The sequence below is a fragment of the Drosophila yakuba genome, chromosome 3R (assembly GCF_016746365.2).
Source record: "Drosophila yakuba strain Tai18E2 chromosome 3R, Prin_Dyak_Tai18E2_2.1, whole genome shotgun sequence".
NCBI classification, from domain to species: domain Eukaryota; kingdom Metazoa; phylum Arthropoda; class Insecta; order Diptera; family Drosophilidae; genus Drosophila; species Drosophila yakuba.
Window position 1 is genome coordinate 18,832,700 of NC_052530.2, and position 18,299 is coordinate 18,850,998.

An 18,299-nucleotide genomic window follows, 5' to 3' on the forward strand; every position below is an offset into this window, starting at 1 on the left:
TAAAATTGGACTTAGGTTTTTTGGATTATTTAGTTTGTGTGAAAACATAAATATTTTAATTGGTACTATATAATAGTAAACAATTTTCTAAGTAAATCACTAGAGATAGATTACGCTACGCAAAGAAGTTAACTTGAGATTAGATCTTTCACCAAGGAACGGAAATGGGTTTAGTAGTTAAGATTACTTCTAGGAGTTTAATGACAGATTCGCAGAGACTTATCTACGTAATGCACTATTTAGCACCAAAGAGGGGAAACATATTTGCCTTACAGTCAGACATCTGGCAGACATCAGCTATCTTTAATTGCAACTAACAACGGATAGATTGCTTGCACCATAAATAAGGACAGATTACTCTAGTTAAGGCCTTCAGCGCACCACATTTAGCGGAATGGATGCGTTCTTGCTGCTGACAATGCGTCCCAGCATCTCGTCAAGGGGTGCGCCAAGTTCCTGCCAAATGCATTTGCCGATCAGCGAGATTTCCTCGAGTGGCGGCCTGAAAGCCACGAGCAGATTCAGGCATATTCCATCAGTGTTCTCATGCTCCGACGGCAAGTGTTCCACGCTTAGTAAGCCATGTGGTCGATGCTGTGGCAGCTCCGAGCCAAAAATCTCAATCATGAACTTGCGCAGCGTAGAGTGCAGGCTGCGATTCGGATGCAGTTCCACTGTAGGAAAGTGGTGGGCGTTCTTTTCGCTGACCAGGATGTTTAAAGAGTTGTGTGCTCGCTTTCTGGCTACAGCTAAAACCCGCAGATAGTTTCGTTTGTGGGAGAAGCGTGTGGGCAGTATGCTTCCATGCCAGGGTGAAGGGCTGATGACAATCTTCTGCCCCTCATGATAGGCTCTTCCAATCTCAATTATACTCAGTATGTCATTGGCTCGAAGCGGTACTTCCTTGGGGTTACGCACCCATCTCGCCTGAATGGATTCGGCGTCTGCATCCGCCGGAGTTTTGAGTCGCCCGCCTGTGATGCGTCCAGTAAGCACAAAGCGGAACCAAGAGCCACCGGCGGCCTCCACCGCTAGTAAAGTGGTCAGCTCGGCATTCAGACCAGTCTCTTCGAAAACTTCCCGGGCGGCTGCCTCCGTGATGGATTCGCCCCTTTCCATGCGACCGGCGGGTAAGTACCACTTGCCTGATCAATAGAGTGCAACGTTAGCTGGTTCTTAAGTTGTGGTTTTGAATATCTGGAATACCCTACTCACCGGCGCAGCTCTGTTTGGCCTCCTCGATCATAAGCAGCTCATCGTGCTCGTTGATCAACACACAGGCCACAATATAGGTGACTGTCTGGCCAAGAATTGGCACAAAATCGGATGCAGATGAGGGCTGTACACCCTGGGCCTCGGCGGTGGCATTCTGTTCCTTTAGAGAAAAGTCACAGAGTTCCGTGGTGATGTCGCCCAGATCTTTTGAATCCAAAATGCGACGCACTTTCTCCACAATCGAAGCCATCCTGTTTTGCTAAATGATCCACTTAAGGCATTAGAAATTCGAGTCACAACTGGTATCTTCTGAAACTCACTTTTAGCGCAGAATTTCAAGGCGGCTGACTCAGTTCGCTGAACATGCTACGCCCAGTCTGAATCTCTGCATATACCTCTCCGGTTCTAGATATGCAAATTTCAAATTCTTTGGAGTGCTGTGCTCTGCAAACGCAAACAGTTTAAGAAATCGTGGCGAACTCAAGAACGGGCGGTATGTGACTGACTGCTGCTATAATGCCCAATAAAGTGGCCAAGACGATGGCAATCAACTTTTCGTTGTTGTTGTTGCAGCTCAGCGGCTGTTGTCGCTACACAGGTGGCTGGTGCTGTGGCCTCTATTTCTCGCTATTTCTCTCTATTTCTCTGTATTGATATCGAAATGGATGTCAAATAAGCCGCTCGACGGGTTTTCTTCGGGAGAAAGTGCATCGGAATGTGTCTCCGTCTCCGTCTGAGCCAGCTGTTCGCTATTCTGTTCTTCGCAGTACTTAACAACTCCGTTTATCGATGGGTCATTAGTTAAGCGCACAATTATTTATTGCATTGCCATTTATGGCTTAATTGATTTGCAAGTGCGGCCAAGAACAGGTAATTTTGTTAGTAAATAGAGGGCAGAGTGGCCACTGGGTTCTTAGGAGCAGCGTCTGGCAACGCTGGTTTGTTTGTTTACTTTGAAAATGCCCCTTTCACACTATTTTCGAATTATGGAGCCTCGCATTTGGTGAATTATTGACTATATCTTTTTAACAAATGCAGATGGCTCAATATACAACGAAAAATTAGTTAAATAATTAATTTTATGGTATATTACCTAATTTTGTTTTAGGTAAACATGCAAGATGGAATGCAATAGTCGAAATCCCCGATTATCAGATACCCATTACTCAGCTAGTGGAAGTGCGACTGTGAAATTTCAAGATTTTTTAGAATATAGTTCAAATTTAGGAACAAAATAATAAAATGAAAAAAAAAAAACATTTTATTTCCTTTGGAATCTGCATGCTCATTCTCAACTTTCTAGGTTTTTTAGTTCCTGAGATCTCGACGTTTATACGGGCGGACAGACAAACGGACGGACGAACGGACAAGGACATGCCTATTACATATTTAACGAATCCAGTATACCTCTTTTACTCTACGACTAACGGTTATACAAATAATTATTGCCAGTCATTCGAAAACCATTTGACGTAATTTTTCCCCTGAGTGTAAGTACGGGCAAGTACAGCAGAAAACATGATTGGATTGCTGACATATAAAAAGATATGGGATTTTTACGAGGGGAGAATTCGTGGGTTTTGTTCAGGCTGACCATGATTGAGATTGCACTACCTTTATGGCGGCTCATTAATATCACGCAAAATATCTAATATCGTATATTGAGTATCGTTTATTGGAGCTTAGTTGCTTTCCAGCTGCACTACTTTGCAATTAGTCCAATTTCAGCTGTTCGCCCAAGATGACTTACCAATCCAAAGCGGTCTCTTTACTCGTCCTCTTCCTGATGGCGTTATCCTTTTCGGAGGCTAGTCTACGTCGTCGAGCTTCCACCTCAGAAATTTCCCAAGCCGCGAATAAATTTAGCTCCCGAATCGTTGGAGGACAAGAGTCCGATGTCCTGGCGGCACCCTACCTAGTCTCGATCCAAAACGCCTATGGGTAATCAACTTAGAACAAGGACTTTCTTTCTATATTCAGAGCTATTAGTAGGAAGTCCTGTCGAATTACCATAGAAGTTATATTACTTTTTTTAGGAAATATAATTTTATTATCTTAAGTAACCTTTATGCAACTCTTCTTTTAGTAACCACCTCTGTGGCGGCAGCATCATCGACGATCGGCATGTCGTCACCGCAGGCAGTTGCTTGGCTGGATTACGAAAAAACAATGTGCAGGTGGTGACCACCACCTATAATAACTGGGGATCGGCGGGCTGGATATACGCCGTGGAGGATATCATCATACACTGCAACTTCGACAATCCGATGTACCATAACGACATTGCCCTGATCAAGACGAAAACTCTTTTTGATTACGATGATGTGACACAGAATATCACAATGACTCCCTTGGAGGATTTGACAGATGGAGAAAAGCTGACCATATACGGATACGGCAGCACGGAGGTGGGTGGAGACCTCTCGTGGGAACTGCGTCAATTGGATGTGACCTATGTCGCCCCGGAAAAGTGCAATTCCACCTACGGCGGTAGTCCGGATCTGGATGTGGGTCACCTCTGTGCCGTGGGAAATGTGGGAGCCGGAGCCTGTCATGGGGATACCGGAGGACCCATCGTGGACAGCCGTGGTCGCTTGGTGGGCATTGGTAACTGGGGTGTTCCATGTGGCTATGGATTCCCCGATGTTTTCGCGCGCATTAGCTTTTACTACAGCTGGATTATATCCACGATCAACGGCTGTGCTATTTCCTAATTTAAAAATTGCAAAGTTTGTTATCCAATATTTTAGTTGCCGAAAGATACATTCATTCAATAAAATAGTGTAAAAATTGTGGTCTGCATTTTGAGTAGTATCAGGGATGGTCCAAAAGATACATAGTCTCCCAAATTATGTCAAAGTCCAAAATTCAGTATGTGAAACAATTGATTAACTTGAAATCTTGATAATCCCTTGTCCAGACGTCTGCCAATTGTTGTAATTGTGGGTGATAAGTGAAACGTTAAAATTTCATTGAAGCCATAAAAATCAACTGGTTTTTCAGAAACAATATAATACACTACCGAGCCTTGATAAGCCGCACCATTTCTATGCAATTTCTTTTTTTATTATTATTACTTGATAAAAAAATAAGTATGGTTTTCATTACCTAAGTTATCGATTTAAATTTGTATATCCTATTATATTTGTTTACAATTGTACTACTTCCTTTTTTAACATGTCTTCCCTAAGAGTATGCCAACTTCAGTATCTTCAAGGGGCCTTCAATCATTTCGCAATTATTCCAGGCGAAATTCGAGTAAACTTCCATCCGATTACGACCCGATTATCAGCCGGCTGCGTCTGAAGATCTGCCTAGCACAACTCGAGCAGTCACAAAGTCCGTCCACATTGCGTATGAGTAATCTTGCTACGGTCGTGTGCTAGTTGTCTATCACTCCCAGTCCAAATGGCGGTAGAATTCCCCCCTATCAGGTGTTATATAGGCCCTATGGAAATTGTCATTATCGAAGCTTCCCCCGAACTGAGTCGCTTATCGCAAAAAAATATTCAAAAGAAACTCTTCGAGTGATAAGAAAATTTCGCACAGGCTATAAAAGCAATTTAGGTGCCAAAAAGTGGACAAACCGCTTACGGAACTCAAACACAACACAACACTAAAAAAAATTACAATTAATTAAAACACATAATTGAAGCAACATGAAGTGGCTAGTACTGATCAGTGTTTTGGTGATCCTGTCTCAGTGTTCGGCGAAAAGCGTTAAGATCCATCGTCGACACCAGTTTAATCATCACTTGGGTCACGTTAAGCCCGAGACCCGGGTGATTGGAGGCGTCGATTCCCCCTCTGGATTCGCTCCCTACCAGGTGTCCATCATGAACACCTTTGGCGAGCATGTGTGTGGTGGCAGTATCATTTCACCAGAATGGATCCTCACCGCCGCCCATTGCATGGAGTGGCCCATTCAGTATTTGAAGATTGTCACCGGCACATTGGACTATACGAAACCAGGAGCGGAGTATCTGGTAGATGGATCGAAGATCCATTGCAGTCACGACAAGCCGGCCTATCACAATGACATAGCGTTAATTCACACGGCTAAGCCCATTGTCTACGATGCCCTGACTCAACCCATTAAACTGGCCAGTAAGGGATCACTGCCGAAGGTGGGAGATAAGCTGACACTGACGGGATGGGGCAGCACCAAGACCTGGGGCAGGTACTCCACCCAGCTGCAGAAGATCGATCTGAACTACATCGAGCACGACAATTGCCTGTCCCGAGTGCGAAACGCCAACTGGCTGAGCGAAGGACATGTGTGCACCTTCACCCAGGAGGGAGAGGGATCCTGTCATGGCGATTCCGGTGGACCCTTGGTGGATGCCAACCAAACCCTCGTCGGCGTGGTCAACTGGGGTGAGGCATGTGCCATTGGCTATCCGGATGTCTTCGGCTCGGTCGCCTACTACCACGATTGGATCGAACAGATGATGACAGACTCTGGAACCGCATGCTAAAGGTCCAAAAGTCACCAGATGGGGTCCAAAAGCCAAAAGCGAACAAAAATAGCAGCTGTCATTTAATGGCTTCTGCAAATTGATCAAATTAGACTGTAAATTTAATCACTAAGATATCAAAGATATCATAAAATATTTATGAACAAATAAATGAACAATTGCGCTTCAGTTAAAAACAAAACTTGTATGTACATATATCATGGTTTTCAACACGGGAGTTTCATGTTGGCACTTTTAAAAAGTGCAATATTGATAGACCCACTGAAAGAAATCCCCCACTTCATGCTGTTCAGATAACTCCAAAAGCCCAGTCATTCGTATGATCCATCGTGATATTTAGTTATCAGAACTGAGTCAACAAACAAACAAGCGCCAGTTAGGAAGAAGTGGGATATCAGGAAGTATGGACTGTCGCCTGTGGCATTACTTAATTTAGAGATTAGACTCACAGTGTGATTGGTCATGGAAATAAACAATACTTAAGTAGTTTTCCAGCAGGTTCTCAAATTAAAAGATAATTAAATGGAGCTCATTGAGAGATTACTTTGATTGATATTATATCATAAAACACAAATGTTAGATGTTCCTTATTGAGCAAGTACTTAGTATCGTCTTACTCTCAGCCAACCTATCTACCTTGTCAAGTTCCTATTATGTAAATGAAGTGCAAGTCGCACTTATCAGAACAACCTTGTTTGCCTAGAAAGAAGGGCTCTTCACTCAGCTGGACTCTTACAACCAGATATTGACTTTGGAACGTGACTTAATTCCTAATTTCAAAGCGCAACTTACCTATAAGAAACATTTACCAAGGGGCAACGAAATTCAGTAATTCAAAGAGCAGGCAGGCATTATGTTGCTCATTTGGGTGCCACTGGTTCTGTTCACTTCGGGTGCCACAAGTCAGATCCTTTATCCTCCCCAGTATACCAACAATCGCATTGTGGGCGGGGAGGAGGCCGCCGAGGGGCTGGCTCCATACCAGATTTCCCTTCAGGGAATCGGAAGTGGAGCTCATTCCTGTGGCGGTGCTATCATCGATGAGCGGTGGATTATAACGGCGGCTCACTGTACAAGAGGCAGACAGGCGGCGGCATTTCGAGTCCTTACAGGCACACAGGATCTGCATCAAAATGGCACCAAGTATTACTATCCCGACAGGATTGTGGAGCATAGCAACTATGCACCACGCAAGTATCGCAACGATATAGCGCTACTGCATCTGAATGAATCGATTGTGTTTGACAATGCCACCCAACCGGTGGAACTGGATCACGAGGCCTTGGTACCAGGATCCCGTCTCCTTTTGACCGGCTGGGGAACTCTCTCCTTGGGCGGCGACGTCCCAGCCCGTCTGCAGAGTCTGGAGGTCAACTATGTGCCCTTCGAGCAGTGTCGCGCTGCCCACGACAATAGCACTCGGGTGGACATTGGCCACGTCTGCACCTTCAATGACAAGGGACGCGGAGCTTGTCATGGCGATTCCGGTGGTCCCCTGGTGCACAATGGCAAACTGGTGGCCCTGGTCAACTGGGGATTGCCCTGTGCTAAAGGTTATCCAGGTAAGAGTGATTTAAAGTTACTAGAATACATATTAACTGTCATTACTATCTTGTACAGATGCTCATGCTTCGATTGCTTATTATCACGACTTTATACGCACTCACCTAAGTCTGTCCAAAACGGACAGCTCTGAGGATCTCCAGGAGGAGATTGTTACTCCCCAGGATGAAAATAGAGGATAGATGGAGGAATTTCCCTGCAAATAAAACATTACACAATTCATTAAAATTTTGGAAATATAAAGGAAAGAAATTTATTTGTACACATTTTATAAGTTCGTGTAGTCCTGCTTACATTAAAGTATATATTTCGAATTAATTTATTTAACCTAACGTGCTGATCAATGCACACTGGGAGTATACTGTAACAAATGGGCTTTATTTTGTAAAAAAACGTACAAATTATACAGTTGTTTAGAACACAAGTAGAGTGCTTAGCACCTTTGAGGGTATTTCTAGAGAACCGCCAACGGCGAGATGAAGTTCCGTGACAATGGAAGGGTTCTCTGGAGTTTCGCAAGGATATCGGTTCTGCAACAGACACGAAATGCGTTTGCAAAAAAAGTTCTAATTGCCCGTCTTAGCAGCAGCAAGGATAGTTCCACATCCGATCAGCCCAACCTTCTGAAGTATCATGTCTTACCGCTCGAAGAAACCCTGAACCGCTTTATGATCACCGTAAAACCATTGCTGACACCCGAGGAGTTTAAAGAGCAGGAGAAGATTACTCACGACTTCCAGAATGGGAAGGGTGAAGAGTTACAAAATCTCCTGGAGGAAGTGGGTGGTCAGGAGAAGAACTGGTTAGCCCATCGCTGGCTGAAGGTAGCCTACTTGCAGTTCCGATCGCCAGTGACCTGCTTCTCCAGTCCCGGCATGACCTTTCCCAAGCAAAACTTTGAAAATACCCACCAATTTGTGGACTACACGTCGAGAGTTATCTTCGGATTGGGTGAGTTCAATGACTTGGTGCACGCCAAGAAGATTCCGATTGTGAAAATGGGCAAGAACGAGTTGGACAACAGTCAGTTTGGCAAAGTGTTCGGCACATGCCGGATACCGAAAAGGTTTACGGACGACATCGTCTACAATCCGTGCTCTGATTATGTGGTGGTCATCTACCTGAATCACTTCTACCAACTGAAAATATACGACAAGGAAGGAAAACTAATAAGTGCACCATGTCTGGCTGCTCAACTAGAGAAAATAATGGCCAAGGAAACAGAACGGGGCGTTCCTTATGGCATTCTGACCACCGATTCGAGAGACAACTGGGCCGAGGCCTATGAACACCTATCGAATACGCCCCGTAATACAGATGCCTTGAAAACCATTCAGAATGCCATGTTCACGGTGTCCCTGGACGAGTGTACCAGCCCAAAGGAAGGTCGAGATGCCGAGGAACTGGTCCTCTCGCTGATCCATGGAAAGGGCAGCCAGTGCAACAGCGCCAACCGCTGGATGGATAAGACGATTCAGTTGGTGGTGAACCCGAACGGAAACGTTGGATTTACCTACGAGCACTCGCCGGCGGAGGGTCAACCGATCGCCATGATGATGGACTATGTGGTGAAGAAGATGAAGGATGACCCGAGTTACGGGGAATGCGGATCGGAGGACTTTACTCCAGCGCGGAAAATAAAGTTCTGCGAGGTGAGCAAGTGCGTGGAGCAGTGGCTGATAATCGCGCAAAAGAACGTGGACAAACTTGTCCGGGACCTTCAAATGAAGGTTCTTAAGTTCGATGGCTACGGTAAGGATTATATCAAGAAACAGCGTCTCGGTCCAGATAGCTATATTCAGATGGCCCTACAGTTGGCCTTCTTTAAATTGCACTCCGAGCCAGCTGCTCAATACGAGTCCGCGCACTTGCGCATCTTTGATGGCGGCAGAACCGAAACCATACGTTCGTGCTCCAATGAATCCCTGGCCTTTTGTCTCGCCATGGACGATGTCAGTTCACCGGCTGAGGAAAAGGCTCAAACGATTCGTGAGGCAGTGATGTGCCACCAGATGTATGCCAAGCTGGCTCTTGTGGGCAAGGGAGTCGATCGTCACCTCTTTGGACTTAGACAAATGGTGGTGGAGAATTGCCTACCCGTTCCGGAGTTCTTTGCATCGCCCGGTTATGTGAAGTCCACACACTTTCGAATGTCCACGTCGCAGGTGGCCACCAAATATGACGCCTTCATGGGATATGGACCCTCTGCAGAAGATGGATACGCATGCTGCTACAATCCCCGTGAACATGACATCATTTTGGCCATATCCGCCTGGCGTCGTTGTCTGGCCACTGATCACATAAAGTTTGCCAAGTTGCTGGAGCAGTCCTTTGTCCAAATGAGGGAGGTACTCGGAGATTGTCCACCTTCGACAGATAAGCCGCCAAAGCTCAAGTGCAAATTTTGAAAGTGGTTCTCTAGAACATACTTTTCATTCCATTAAAAATATTTAATTCAATTAAAAAGATAACCTCTTTTACTTTTCAAGTTTTTGAAAACAATCTAATTTAATACGGGTTTGGGTAACATTGGCAAACACTTAAAACTAGGCGGTTTTGATGACAGCTAACTAGATCTGGATGTGACGAGCAATGAAGAATACTTAGAACTGGTTCGCGGGCAGATAATGATTGCCGATGGGACCAACGCCAGAATTTCCAGCACCATTCTCCACAAAGTGTCCCTCTGAATGAAGCTGCTGCTGCTGCTGCGGCTGCTGCTGCTCCTCCTCCTCCTCCTCTGGGGGATCCAAGGAGCCAACCACCGAGGTGATGGGCGCGACTCCCTCGTCGGTGATGGTGGAACTGCCTCCCAAAGTGTCGTACTGCGACTGAATCTGCCGCTGGGCATTGAGTGCCTCCTCGGGAGTGCGGTACTTGATGAAGAACACCTCCGGCTTGTTGATCTGCTGCGGCGCCTCGGCAATGGCATCCTGCAGATCGGCGGCGCTCGTCTTTTTGGCCAGCACATAGACCACGGTCTTCTCCTGCTTGAGCGTCTTGGCCAAGTTTAGAGCTGCCGCGCGGTTGGTCTGAGCCGGCGTCTTCACGAAGAGCACATTGTAATGGTTGCGAGGCTGCTGGGCCAACTGGTTCAACTCGTCCTGCACCTCATCCTCGGACTCCTCGGGCGCCGAGTGAATGAAAAAGTTTTTGGTCACAATGGGACGCTTGGGAATCCTCACACGCGGACGAGCGCGGCGCTGCTGCTGGATGGAAGTTTACGGGGAAACCGGCGGGCATAGGGAATGATCCGGATGTGGGACGAACGGCAGGCTGGGCAGAATGAAGGTGACCAGCTGGCGGGAGGTAGGGCAGTGGGAGGGGGGGAAGCACCGGATGCGAGGATTGCTGCGGCTGGAGCTGCTGCTGCAGCTGCTGGTTCAACAGGTGGGCCACAATGGGAGGCTGCTGCTGATGCTGCTGCTGCTGCTGCTGCTGCTGGATGCGGTAGTTGTAACCCGCCTGGGTCAAGCTGATGTCCGCCTGGCTGAGGCTGAGGCACATGGCGCCCATGAGAACCGTCTGAAAGAGAAGCAATCATTATAATCCCTTGTAATCCATAGCATGGTATAGCATGAGGTAATCCAATCGAAGGGCCAACGCACCACAAATATCTTCATGCTGTCGCTTGGGTGGGTGTCTCTCTGCTGGTTAGCTGTCTTTGGCCGAATGCTCCCTCGCTGTCCGAGTTTCTTGGTGCTGTGATGATGGGTCAACCGGGCACCGGCTCTTTTATACCAATCCACGGCTCCAACTTGTTTATAATCGGAAACAAATCGTGAAACAGCAGCCAACACAGTTGCAACAGTGCAGGGGTCATAAAACATTTGTTATGCGTGGCGCAGAGGTTGTTCGGATTCATCTGCTTGGTGGTGGCAAGTTGGCTTTTGTATTAACCTTACTCTATGGACTCCACTCCAACGTCGAGCGAGAGGAAACCCTAACAATGGGTGATACACATACGACAAAAAAATCCGCAATCGTTGTAAACAAGTTAGTCAAGCTGTAACCATATTATTTCGACCATTTATCAAAAATAATGCCTTATAAATCCGTTCACTAAAATATGTATTTAATGTATTTATGTATTTATTTTAGAACATACAAAATATTAAAAATAATTCAATGAATTTTCTATTTGATTTTTCATACGAATTTTACGTGCCAAGATTTGTAAATAAAATAATTTTCAGGGAACTAATCATTAGAATTTCTTTATCGTACATTCATTTGTTTAAATAATTAGATTATCATTAAATTGATAAAATATAAAATATGTTATGTTTCACTAGCATTGCAATTGTAAGTATGTAAAAGACATCTAAAGCTATTCATGGTTGACAAGTGGACAATCAAAAGGTCCGTTTAAATTGATACAAAAATATTGTTTATCTTGCTGGTTTTTGCAGATCAGTTGAGTGTCCCAGAGCGATATGTAAATATTGATGACGACGATAGGCGACGAGGTTACTAGACCGACTTAAAATGCACTTTTGTCTACGGGACCATTGTCTCTATTTTGTTTTATTGTTCGAAACCCGAGCTATCAAATGGAAATTGAAAATTGTGTATTCGGGGACTTCAGCATTTCGCATCTGTTTTGGTCTGGCCCCAAGGTCTAGGTTTTGTTAGTAAGTGTTGGGCGATTTATTGTCAGCTTTAAGTGTGCCAAATTGAGGCAAAATGCTCGTATGCTTGGAATTGGTTTTCAAACTAAAAAGTGAAGGTAAATAACCTGATAAAATCGAAAGCACAGCTCATCAATTGGATAAGCCAACTTCCAGCGGAAATTAGTTGTCATAACAAACAGATGCATACGGAATGAGCTGAGATATAGACCTTATAGGGCTAATTGCCCGGCCTATTATTTTGGGGTGAATGTACAAATGGTGTAATATGGTGTAATATCGAAGAGCAGATAGCAAGGTTCGCTGCTTCCTTTCCAATTTGGACCTTACACATTACCACCTTAGATATATTTCAAAATCTCGTGCATCCGACAGGGTGCATCTCATTAGCTGGGTGAAATTCTGCCCACAAATCAAAATAAACCAGTCAAGGCATCTTGGCCACGAGATAATAAGTTAGCCCACATTTTAACGGGTGTTTTCTGGTCGATGCCAAAAAACTGGTTTCCAACTTTCTCACGCCAATTTCGGGGACCATGAAAAACAGTGAAATGGAACCGAAACTATGTTTCCTTTTTTTTTGTCGAATAATTTGTTTATGTGGGTCATTAAAGATGCAAAGATCTGTCAAAGAAATATACGATAAGTTGCTGTTTGTAATGGGAAACCAAAATTACCTTGTCATTAATTAATAGACCCAAATGCATTAGGATGAAAGTAGCAACAACAGAAAATTATCAATTTAAATGGAAATATAAATAAAATACGATCACAACAGAGCTCTTGTGATTAATGAGTCGCAACTATTGCCGCACTTTGCATATTTTATGCAAAATGAATAAGTTGCCAAAATCTATTGAATGCAAAACACTCGGTGCGCAGATTAGTCAAAGCATAAAAGTGAATGTTGACGGCACAGAAATTATGATTTGCGTAACAAAACTATTTTATTTTAATTTATTAATTCACACCATGGGCGGTTTTGACATAGGCTGCCTTTGTCCATTTCTATGCATAGCATTAGCAACCGAATCCGAACCCAAACTCCCCGTCCACCTGCGAATCCGTATCCCAAATCCATCCATCGAATTGATTGGGCGATAAATGCGCCTGCGATGCCTACCATCCGGTCATAATAAATGCATTTTTAATTATTGGCCTAAAAATGGTTATTTTGGGATGACCAGCAAACCATACAAAATAAAATTATTATTATTTTAATAAGCAGGTGAATCGAATCGTGTTTTGTTTCTTCTGCGCTTAAGCTGACAGTTTAACATGGGACAAATATTGACAAATGATTGAGGCTCAATATCCGACATATCTTAATCGGATAGTTTCTTATAAGTTTCAAGTAGAAGCGGCAAAAAATGTGTAATTTTGCCTGATATGTTAGAAAAATTAGCTAGCACCCAATTAAATAATATCAATCATTTTATTGACAGTAAACTGTAAACTATTCAATTTATTGATTAGACTGGCGTTTTACTCAAAATAAGATAGATAAATATTCGATCCGGCTTAAGCAACACGCGTGCTATACCAACTTAATCCATCGGTCTCACAGAAATGGTTGTTAAAATACTTTCTTTGGGCCAAGACAATATAAAGGCCCAAACACATACACGACGTAGTACATAGGTCTAGAAAGCGTGGTAATCATAAGAAGTTAAGGGACATTTGCTGTCGAACAAATTGGGTGACTTTGGCCCTCTCACAAATTGCAATTCACATTCTATCATGCTATCGAGTTCGATATTAGTGGTTCAACAAGTGTTCAATTAGTTATTCTAGTTGCGTGTATATATATGTTTATAGTATGTTTAGTATATGTTTCAGGCGTAATTTTGTGTATGTAGGTAATGTGTAAAATGTAAATGTATTGGCGTTACAATGATTTGCTCTCTCTCTCTATAGGATCTAATAATCAAACGGCAGAGCAGAGTTTGTTAAGTACTCTTGTTAAGTAATCCGCCATCCGCTTTGTAAGTTCTCTAAAATATTAATGTTTTCGATACACTCTATATATATATATATAGTTTTTAATATCACGTTCATCGTTTACACTTTTTGCTTGTTCTGTTACAATGTTTGTTCTGATTTTGCATCTATATCTTCTGATCTCGATTGGAGTATTAAACTACGTAGAGCCGATTTAACAATAGGTATAGATATCTGTATATATGTATTTAATATATAGAGCGAAACAAAGTTACCGACGCATGTGAAATTTTGAAAATTCCAAAAGGGGGTAATCATCCTAAGTTGAAACGCCTTTAATTTAGACAAGACATAGACATAAAACACATTTCCGGCTTCGATTCAGCGTTTTCTTTTTTTTTTCAGCTAAGCTTCCTTCTCACGGCTCGTGACTTCGGACGAACTTTTCCAGTTGCCGGTGCAACTGATTATGGTAGGGTATCCGGTGTTTGCTTATCGCCGTGGCCGCCAAACACTGCAGGGTTACGAAGTTGAGCAGTGGAATGGTGCTGGTGGGATTGGAGGCTATTAAGTCGTAGGGCCGCTTGTCAGCGCGATTCGGTTGATCGATGTCACCTCCACACTTGAGCAAAAGGTGAACAATCTGAGGAGAAAAATAGTAATTGTATTAATCAAGAGTTTATACGTCCTGACTGATGGCCCTCGTACCTCATTGTCATAGTTGTAAGGCTGGCAGGCCACATGCAGAGGCGTGGATTTGGCTTCGTTCTTTATGTTGACATCGACACCGCACTGGATAAGCAGCTTGATGACTTCCGCATTAGGGAACACAGTCTTCTACGGATGATAGAGGCAGTTAAAAAAGAATGTCTAATGACAGATGATGGTGTTTACGAACATCGGCAAAGTTGTCATCAGTGATGTAGCCGCTCTTAATTACATTTAGCCGCGAGGCGCAGAGATGTAGCATGGTGTCGGCGGTACTGGCACTTCGCAAGTTTCCCACCACCACCGCTTCGTGGACCACCTGGCGGATGAGCTTGTTCTGCGCCTCCGTGTGGACGGTATTTATCAGTAAATAGATAAGGTGAGCCAAGCACCTCATCACCCGGTCGTAGTTCTCCTGCTGTCTCCTGAAAACAGGCCTCAAGAGCAGCAAGTGCTTCACCACAATGGCGCTTTCCGACAGTGTTCGAAATACCCCGAGCACATCCTCGAACCTGGGCAACACTTTATCCTGATGGACAAACCTTGCTCTTGCATCGCTCCTTATATGACTGGAGTTCTGGACATGCAAGTCCAACATCAACCGCACCAGCGCCTGTGCCGCAAAGCAAGTTTCAAAATGCAGGATAGACCAGTTCGACACGCGCACTTCGAGCAGGAAGCGCCACAGATCAATGCAGCGTTGCAGCTGGAGTGAGTCCGCATACGAAGCACCCCTAAATTAAGAGATTTAATGTTAGGAGTTTAAGAAAAAATAATTGACTTGTAATTACCTAAAAGTTAAGCGAAAGAGCATATCCTTATGGGTCAGTCCCAGAACACGCTCGCAAATAAGCAGGCTCTGGGTCCGCATTGCATCCATATCGGTGGCAATGTTATCCAGCTCCTCTAGCGTACTAAACTCCACGGCGTTTTCGTAGGCGGTGCGCAGAGGAACCTGCGGTTTTTTCTCTATATACGGTGAATAAGCTGCCCGGATGTGATGCGCCATGCGCCAATGCAGGATGCACACCCTCGACTCGTTGTGCTCATCGAGGAACGTCGATCCCATCAGCTCGTGGGCCTCGGCCAACCTTGCAGGCGTGTAATTCAACTCTTTTTTCAAAAAGTCAAAGATCTGATGTGCTCCCTTAAGGCAGGCAGTTCGAAGGGCATCGTCACCGTAGCGACTCTTGGCATATGGGTCTGCGCCTTCCTCAATCAACATTTTCGTGGTATCCAGTCGGTGCTCCTGGATTGCGTAGTGCAGCGCCGTCTTGTCCTGTATGTCCCTCGCATTAATGTCAGCACCCTTTTGCACCAGATACAGGCACAACTTCACCGACTGCACAGAGTTGATCAGGCAGGTGCCGCCATTAATGTTGGGTCGCTTGATGTCTGCTCCGTTCTCAACCAGGAACTTTACTGCAAGTTTAAGTAGTGCAGATTGATAATTACAATTAACTTTAATGTTGTTTACTCCCTACCGATATCAAAGTGGGTCATGTAGCAGGCACTTCGCACCGGCGTCGATCCCGAATCGGAGGTGGCATTAATGTCGCAACCGATGCGCACCAGGTACTTGACCATGGCCAGCTTCCCAGAAACAACGGCCGCCCAAAGTGGCGATACATAGTGAAAGCTATTATCCTCCGGCACCTCGAAGTGGCCCCTTTGCTCGATGTCCGCCCCGCAAGTATTGATCAGATACTTGGCGATGTCCACGCAACCACGTTTGCAGGCGATGAAGAGGGGTGCGCAGCCATTTCGCTGCTTTCGCACCACCTCGCGACGAGTAGGGTAGGGCAGCCTAAAAACAGATAAGAAATCGATGTAAATAAACTTTATTAATTCAATATTATTTTTCGAATATTAGACCAGACTTTTCCGAATTTCTTTCTGTGCAAGGTAGGGTAAAAAATCGGAAGCACGTGCAGGGGCAATGATTTTGTAGGCATTTGTTGATAAGATCGAGCGTCCGACGACGTCAACACATTGACGCTACACGTCAGTAGCAAATTCACATAAATTTAACTAGCTTTTTGTGATTACAGAAAATATTTGGGTGTTTACAAAAACCATAAATTGAAACTAACCCTTAATTTATCTATTACAATATCTGTTTAATAAGACAATAAAATTCCGAGAATGAATTATACGCAGTATCCGAAAGTCTATACCGTAACAATCGAGAGATTAATTCATTTCATGACGTGAGTTGTATTGGAGAAGGTGGCTTCCCTATAATTTTAATACTTTATTTATCAGTAAAGTCAGGCGATTCGATTACTTCCATTAGTCCGTCTGTTTAATACGGGTATTTAGAAGCAATCAAAAGAACACTGTCGAAAAATATTGTTTTTCAATTCGTTTAATCTCTGCAGAATGAATTATTTAATAGCCTCTACTTATGAAAATGTTCGTGCAAAGGAACTTTGTCTAGGACGCAAAGACAGATGGTGTCCTTGTAAATTATTCATTATAAGTTTCAGCCGAATCGAGTCGTGTTATTGCTTTTAAATATCAGGAATTAAAGGAGTGTATCAGTTGTTTGAGAAGTGATTATATCAACTGTATGCTTATTAAATAGAACCCAAATGATTGGCTCTTTTAAATATTTCACTGCTGACCCTATTATTGATTTGGGAAAACTTTCAGCAGAGAATTGGTCACTGGTATTAGCTAAATGAAATAAAATGATGAGGAATGTGCCTACTGAACCAACTGAGAGGGCTTGTTCATTGCGAAACGCTATTTTCATGGGAGATAATTACAGGGACATACTTTTCCAGTTCGTGGACCAGGTGGTGCGACAGCATCGAGTCCGCCTGGATGCCCTTGACCTGCTCGATCAGCTCATGACTGAGCTTTGTTAGCTCCACCTTGGGACCGCTCTGCTTGCGTTCGTTGGCCATTGATGGCCGTGGGACTGGCTGCTCCTGCTCCTGGCGGATATTGCGCTCCTGATCCTGATCCTTGGCTTCTAGCACCAGCTGCAGCTGCTCGACCTGTCGACGGCTGCCTTCAAGTGAGCGCATTGCCAGCGCACCGTCTCATTGCCAATTGATGGGTGGCTGGCTCTATATCCTTTGCAGTGGGTGTGGACGGGCAGGTGGTGGGTGGTGGGTGGTGGGTGGTGAATGGCCTCCTCCCGGTTGTCCTTGGGCCACTGCCCCTTGCAAAAACGGTGCGGTGACCCACCAGCCTGAGCTACTTCTACTTAATTGGGTTGCCTCTCGCTGCTCCCGTTATTCAGCCCAAGGCCGTCCGAACACTTTCTTTTTCTCTCTCTGTATCTCCGCTTGGTTGCCTTTCCTTCTTTTCTTCGAATCAATTTCTATGTAGCGTGAAACTTGTGTGCATAATCTATGTAGTTCCAAAGGCGATACTCGCGGTTCGCAATGGCAAAATTCAAAAAAACAACAACGTGAGCGGTGTGTATTGGTGTTGGTGTCTGGATCACGGTTTACACCATGTTTTTCCGTGTTTTCTGTTTATAAATAAAAGTCAGCAAAAATCTTAACGTCAAAACAGTGTGTACACAAGTGGGGGATGACAATAACTGAAACAGCTGCTGTAACATACGACTGTAGGCCATAACAGAGGGACAGTGCTGCCACACCATGCCGAAGCATGGGCTTTCGTTCTTTTTTCATGTGGTATTACTTTAAACTAAACCTGTATGTAATTTGTACAAGCTAAGACCATTTTCAGAATCTAAATCCGTACCTTAAATGAAGCTATGTGTGGCATACCACACTTTTTA

At 44.3% G+C, this 18,299-nt stretch overlaps 7 protein-coding genes and 1 long non-coding RNA gene across 12 annotated transcripts; 4 read left to right on the plus strand and 4 right to left on the minus strand.

Annotated features, from left to right (window-relative positions):
• Positions 1 to 5: 5 nt before the first annotated feature.
• Positions 6 to 3,046, minus strand: LOC6537435 (8-oxo-dGDP phosphatase NUDT18). Of its 4 annotated transcripts, none has more exons than XM_039376275.2 (4): positions 2,966 to 3,046; positions 1,536 to 1,659; positions 1,216 to 1,474; positions 6 to 1,145 (listed from the first exon to the last, which is right to left on the minus strand). In XM_039376275.2, the coding sequence occupies exons 3-4, from the start codon at positions 1,463 to 1,465 to the stop codon at positions 373 to 375; spliced, it is 1,023 nt and encodes a 340-aa protein (XP_039232209.1). In that variant the 5' UTR covers positions 1,466 to 1,474; positions 1,536 to 1,659; positions 2,966 to 3,046; the 3' UTR covers positions 6 to 372. The 4 variants fall into 4 exon arrangements, with proteins under 4 accessions (XP_039232209.1, XP_015048350.1, XP_015048351.1 ...); XM_015192864.3 differs by lacking the exon at positions 2,966 to 3,046 and adding an exon at positions 1,722 to 2,119; XM_015192865.3 differs by lacking the exon at positions 2,966 to 3,046 and having other exon boundaries at positions 1,536 to 2,119.
• LOC6537436 (chymotrypsin-2) lies at positions 2,926 to 4,008 on the plus strand. The gene is made up of 2 exons (XM_002097956.3): positions 2,926 to 3,156; positions 3,302 to 4,008. The coding sequence occupies exons 1-2, from the start codon at positions 2,957 to 2,959 to the stop codon at positions 3,927 to 3,929; spliced, it is 828 nt and encodes a 275-aa protein (XP_002097992.1). The 5' UTR covers positions 2,926 to 2,956; the 3' UTR covers positions 3,930 to 4,008.
• LOC122319612 lies at positions 3,673 to 6,576 on the minus strand. Its single transcript, XR_006245229.1, has 2 exons — positions 6,486 to 6,576; positions 3,673 to 3,925 (listed from the first exon to the last, which is right to left on the minus strand). It is a non-coding gene; the product is annotated as an uncharacterized LOC122319612 (long non-coding RNA).
• LOC6537437 (chymotrypsin-2) lies at positions 4,801 to 5,874 on the plus strand. Its single transcript, XM_002097957.4, has one exon. The coding sequence runs from the start codon at positions 4,875 to 4,877 to the stop codon at positions 5,691 to 5,693; it is 819 nt and encodes a 272-aa protein (XP_002097993.1). The 5' UTR covers positions 4,801 to 4,874; the 3' UTR covers positions 5,694 to 5,874.
• LOC6537438 (chymotrypsin-2) lies at positions 6,547 to 7,574 on the plus strand. The gene is made up of 2 exons (XM_002097958.4): positions 6,547 to 7,255; positions 7,314 to 7,574. The coding sequence occupies exons 1-2, from the start codon at positions 6,547 to 6,549 to the stop codon at positions 7,436 to 7,438; spliced, it is 834 nt and encodes a 277-aa protein (XP_002097994.1). The 3' UTR covers positions 7,439 to 7,574.
• Positions 7,575 to 7,625: 51 nt separating this feature from the next.
• On the plus strand, positions 7,626 to 9,744 carry LOC6537439 (carnitine O-acetyltransferase). The gene has a single exon (XM_002097959.4). The coding sequence runs from the start codon at positions 7,733 to 7,735 to the stop codon at positions 9,662 to 9,664; it is 1,932 nt and encodes a 643-aa protein (XP_002097995.1). The 5' UTR covers positions 7,626 to 7,732; the 3' UTR covers positions 9,665 to 9,744.
• Positions 9,732 to 11,053, minus strand: LOC6537440 (mediator of RNA polymerase II transcription subunit 15). The gene is given in 3 exon segments (XM_002097960.4): positions 9,732 to 10,472; positions 10,474 to 10,781; positions 10,865 to 11,053. Coding segments are annotated over 3 exon segments (936 nt in total). The 5' UTR covers positions 10,880 to 11,053; the 3' UTR covers positions 9,732 to 9,859.
• A 2,250-nt stretch (positions 11,054 to 13,303) lies between these two features.
• On the minus strand, positions 13,304 to 18,098 carry LOC6537441 (protein fem-1 homolog A). 2 transcript variants are annotated; one of them, XM_002097961.4, is made up of 6 exons: positions 17,318 to 18,098; positions 16,021 to 16,343; positions 15,328 to 15,958; positions 14,727 to 15,270; positions 14,537 to 14,665; positions 13,304 to 14,471 (listed from the first exon to the last, which is right to left on the minus strand). In XM_002097961.4, exons 1-6 carry the CDS (start codon positions 17,569 to 17,571, stop codon positions 14,247 to 14,249), a joined length of 2,106 nt encoding a protein of 701 aa, XP_002097997.1. In that variant the 5' UTR covers positions 17,572 to 18,098; the 3' UTR covers positions 13,304 to 14,246. The 2 variants fall into 2 exon arrangements, with proteins under 2 accessions (XP_002097997.1, XP_039231309.1); XM_039375375.2 differs by having other exon boundaries at positions 17,308 to 17,444.
• Positions 18,099 to 18,299: the final 201 nt, after the last annotated feature.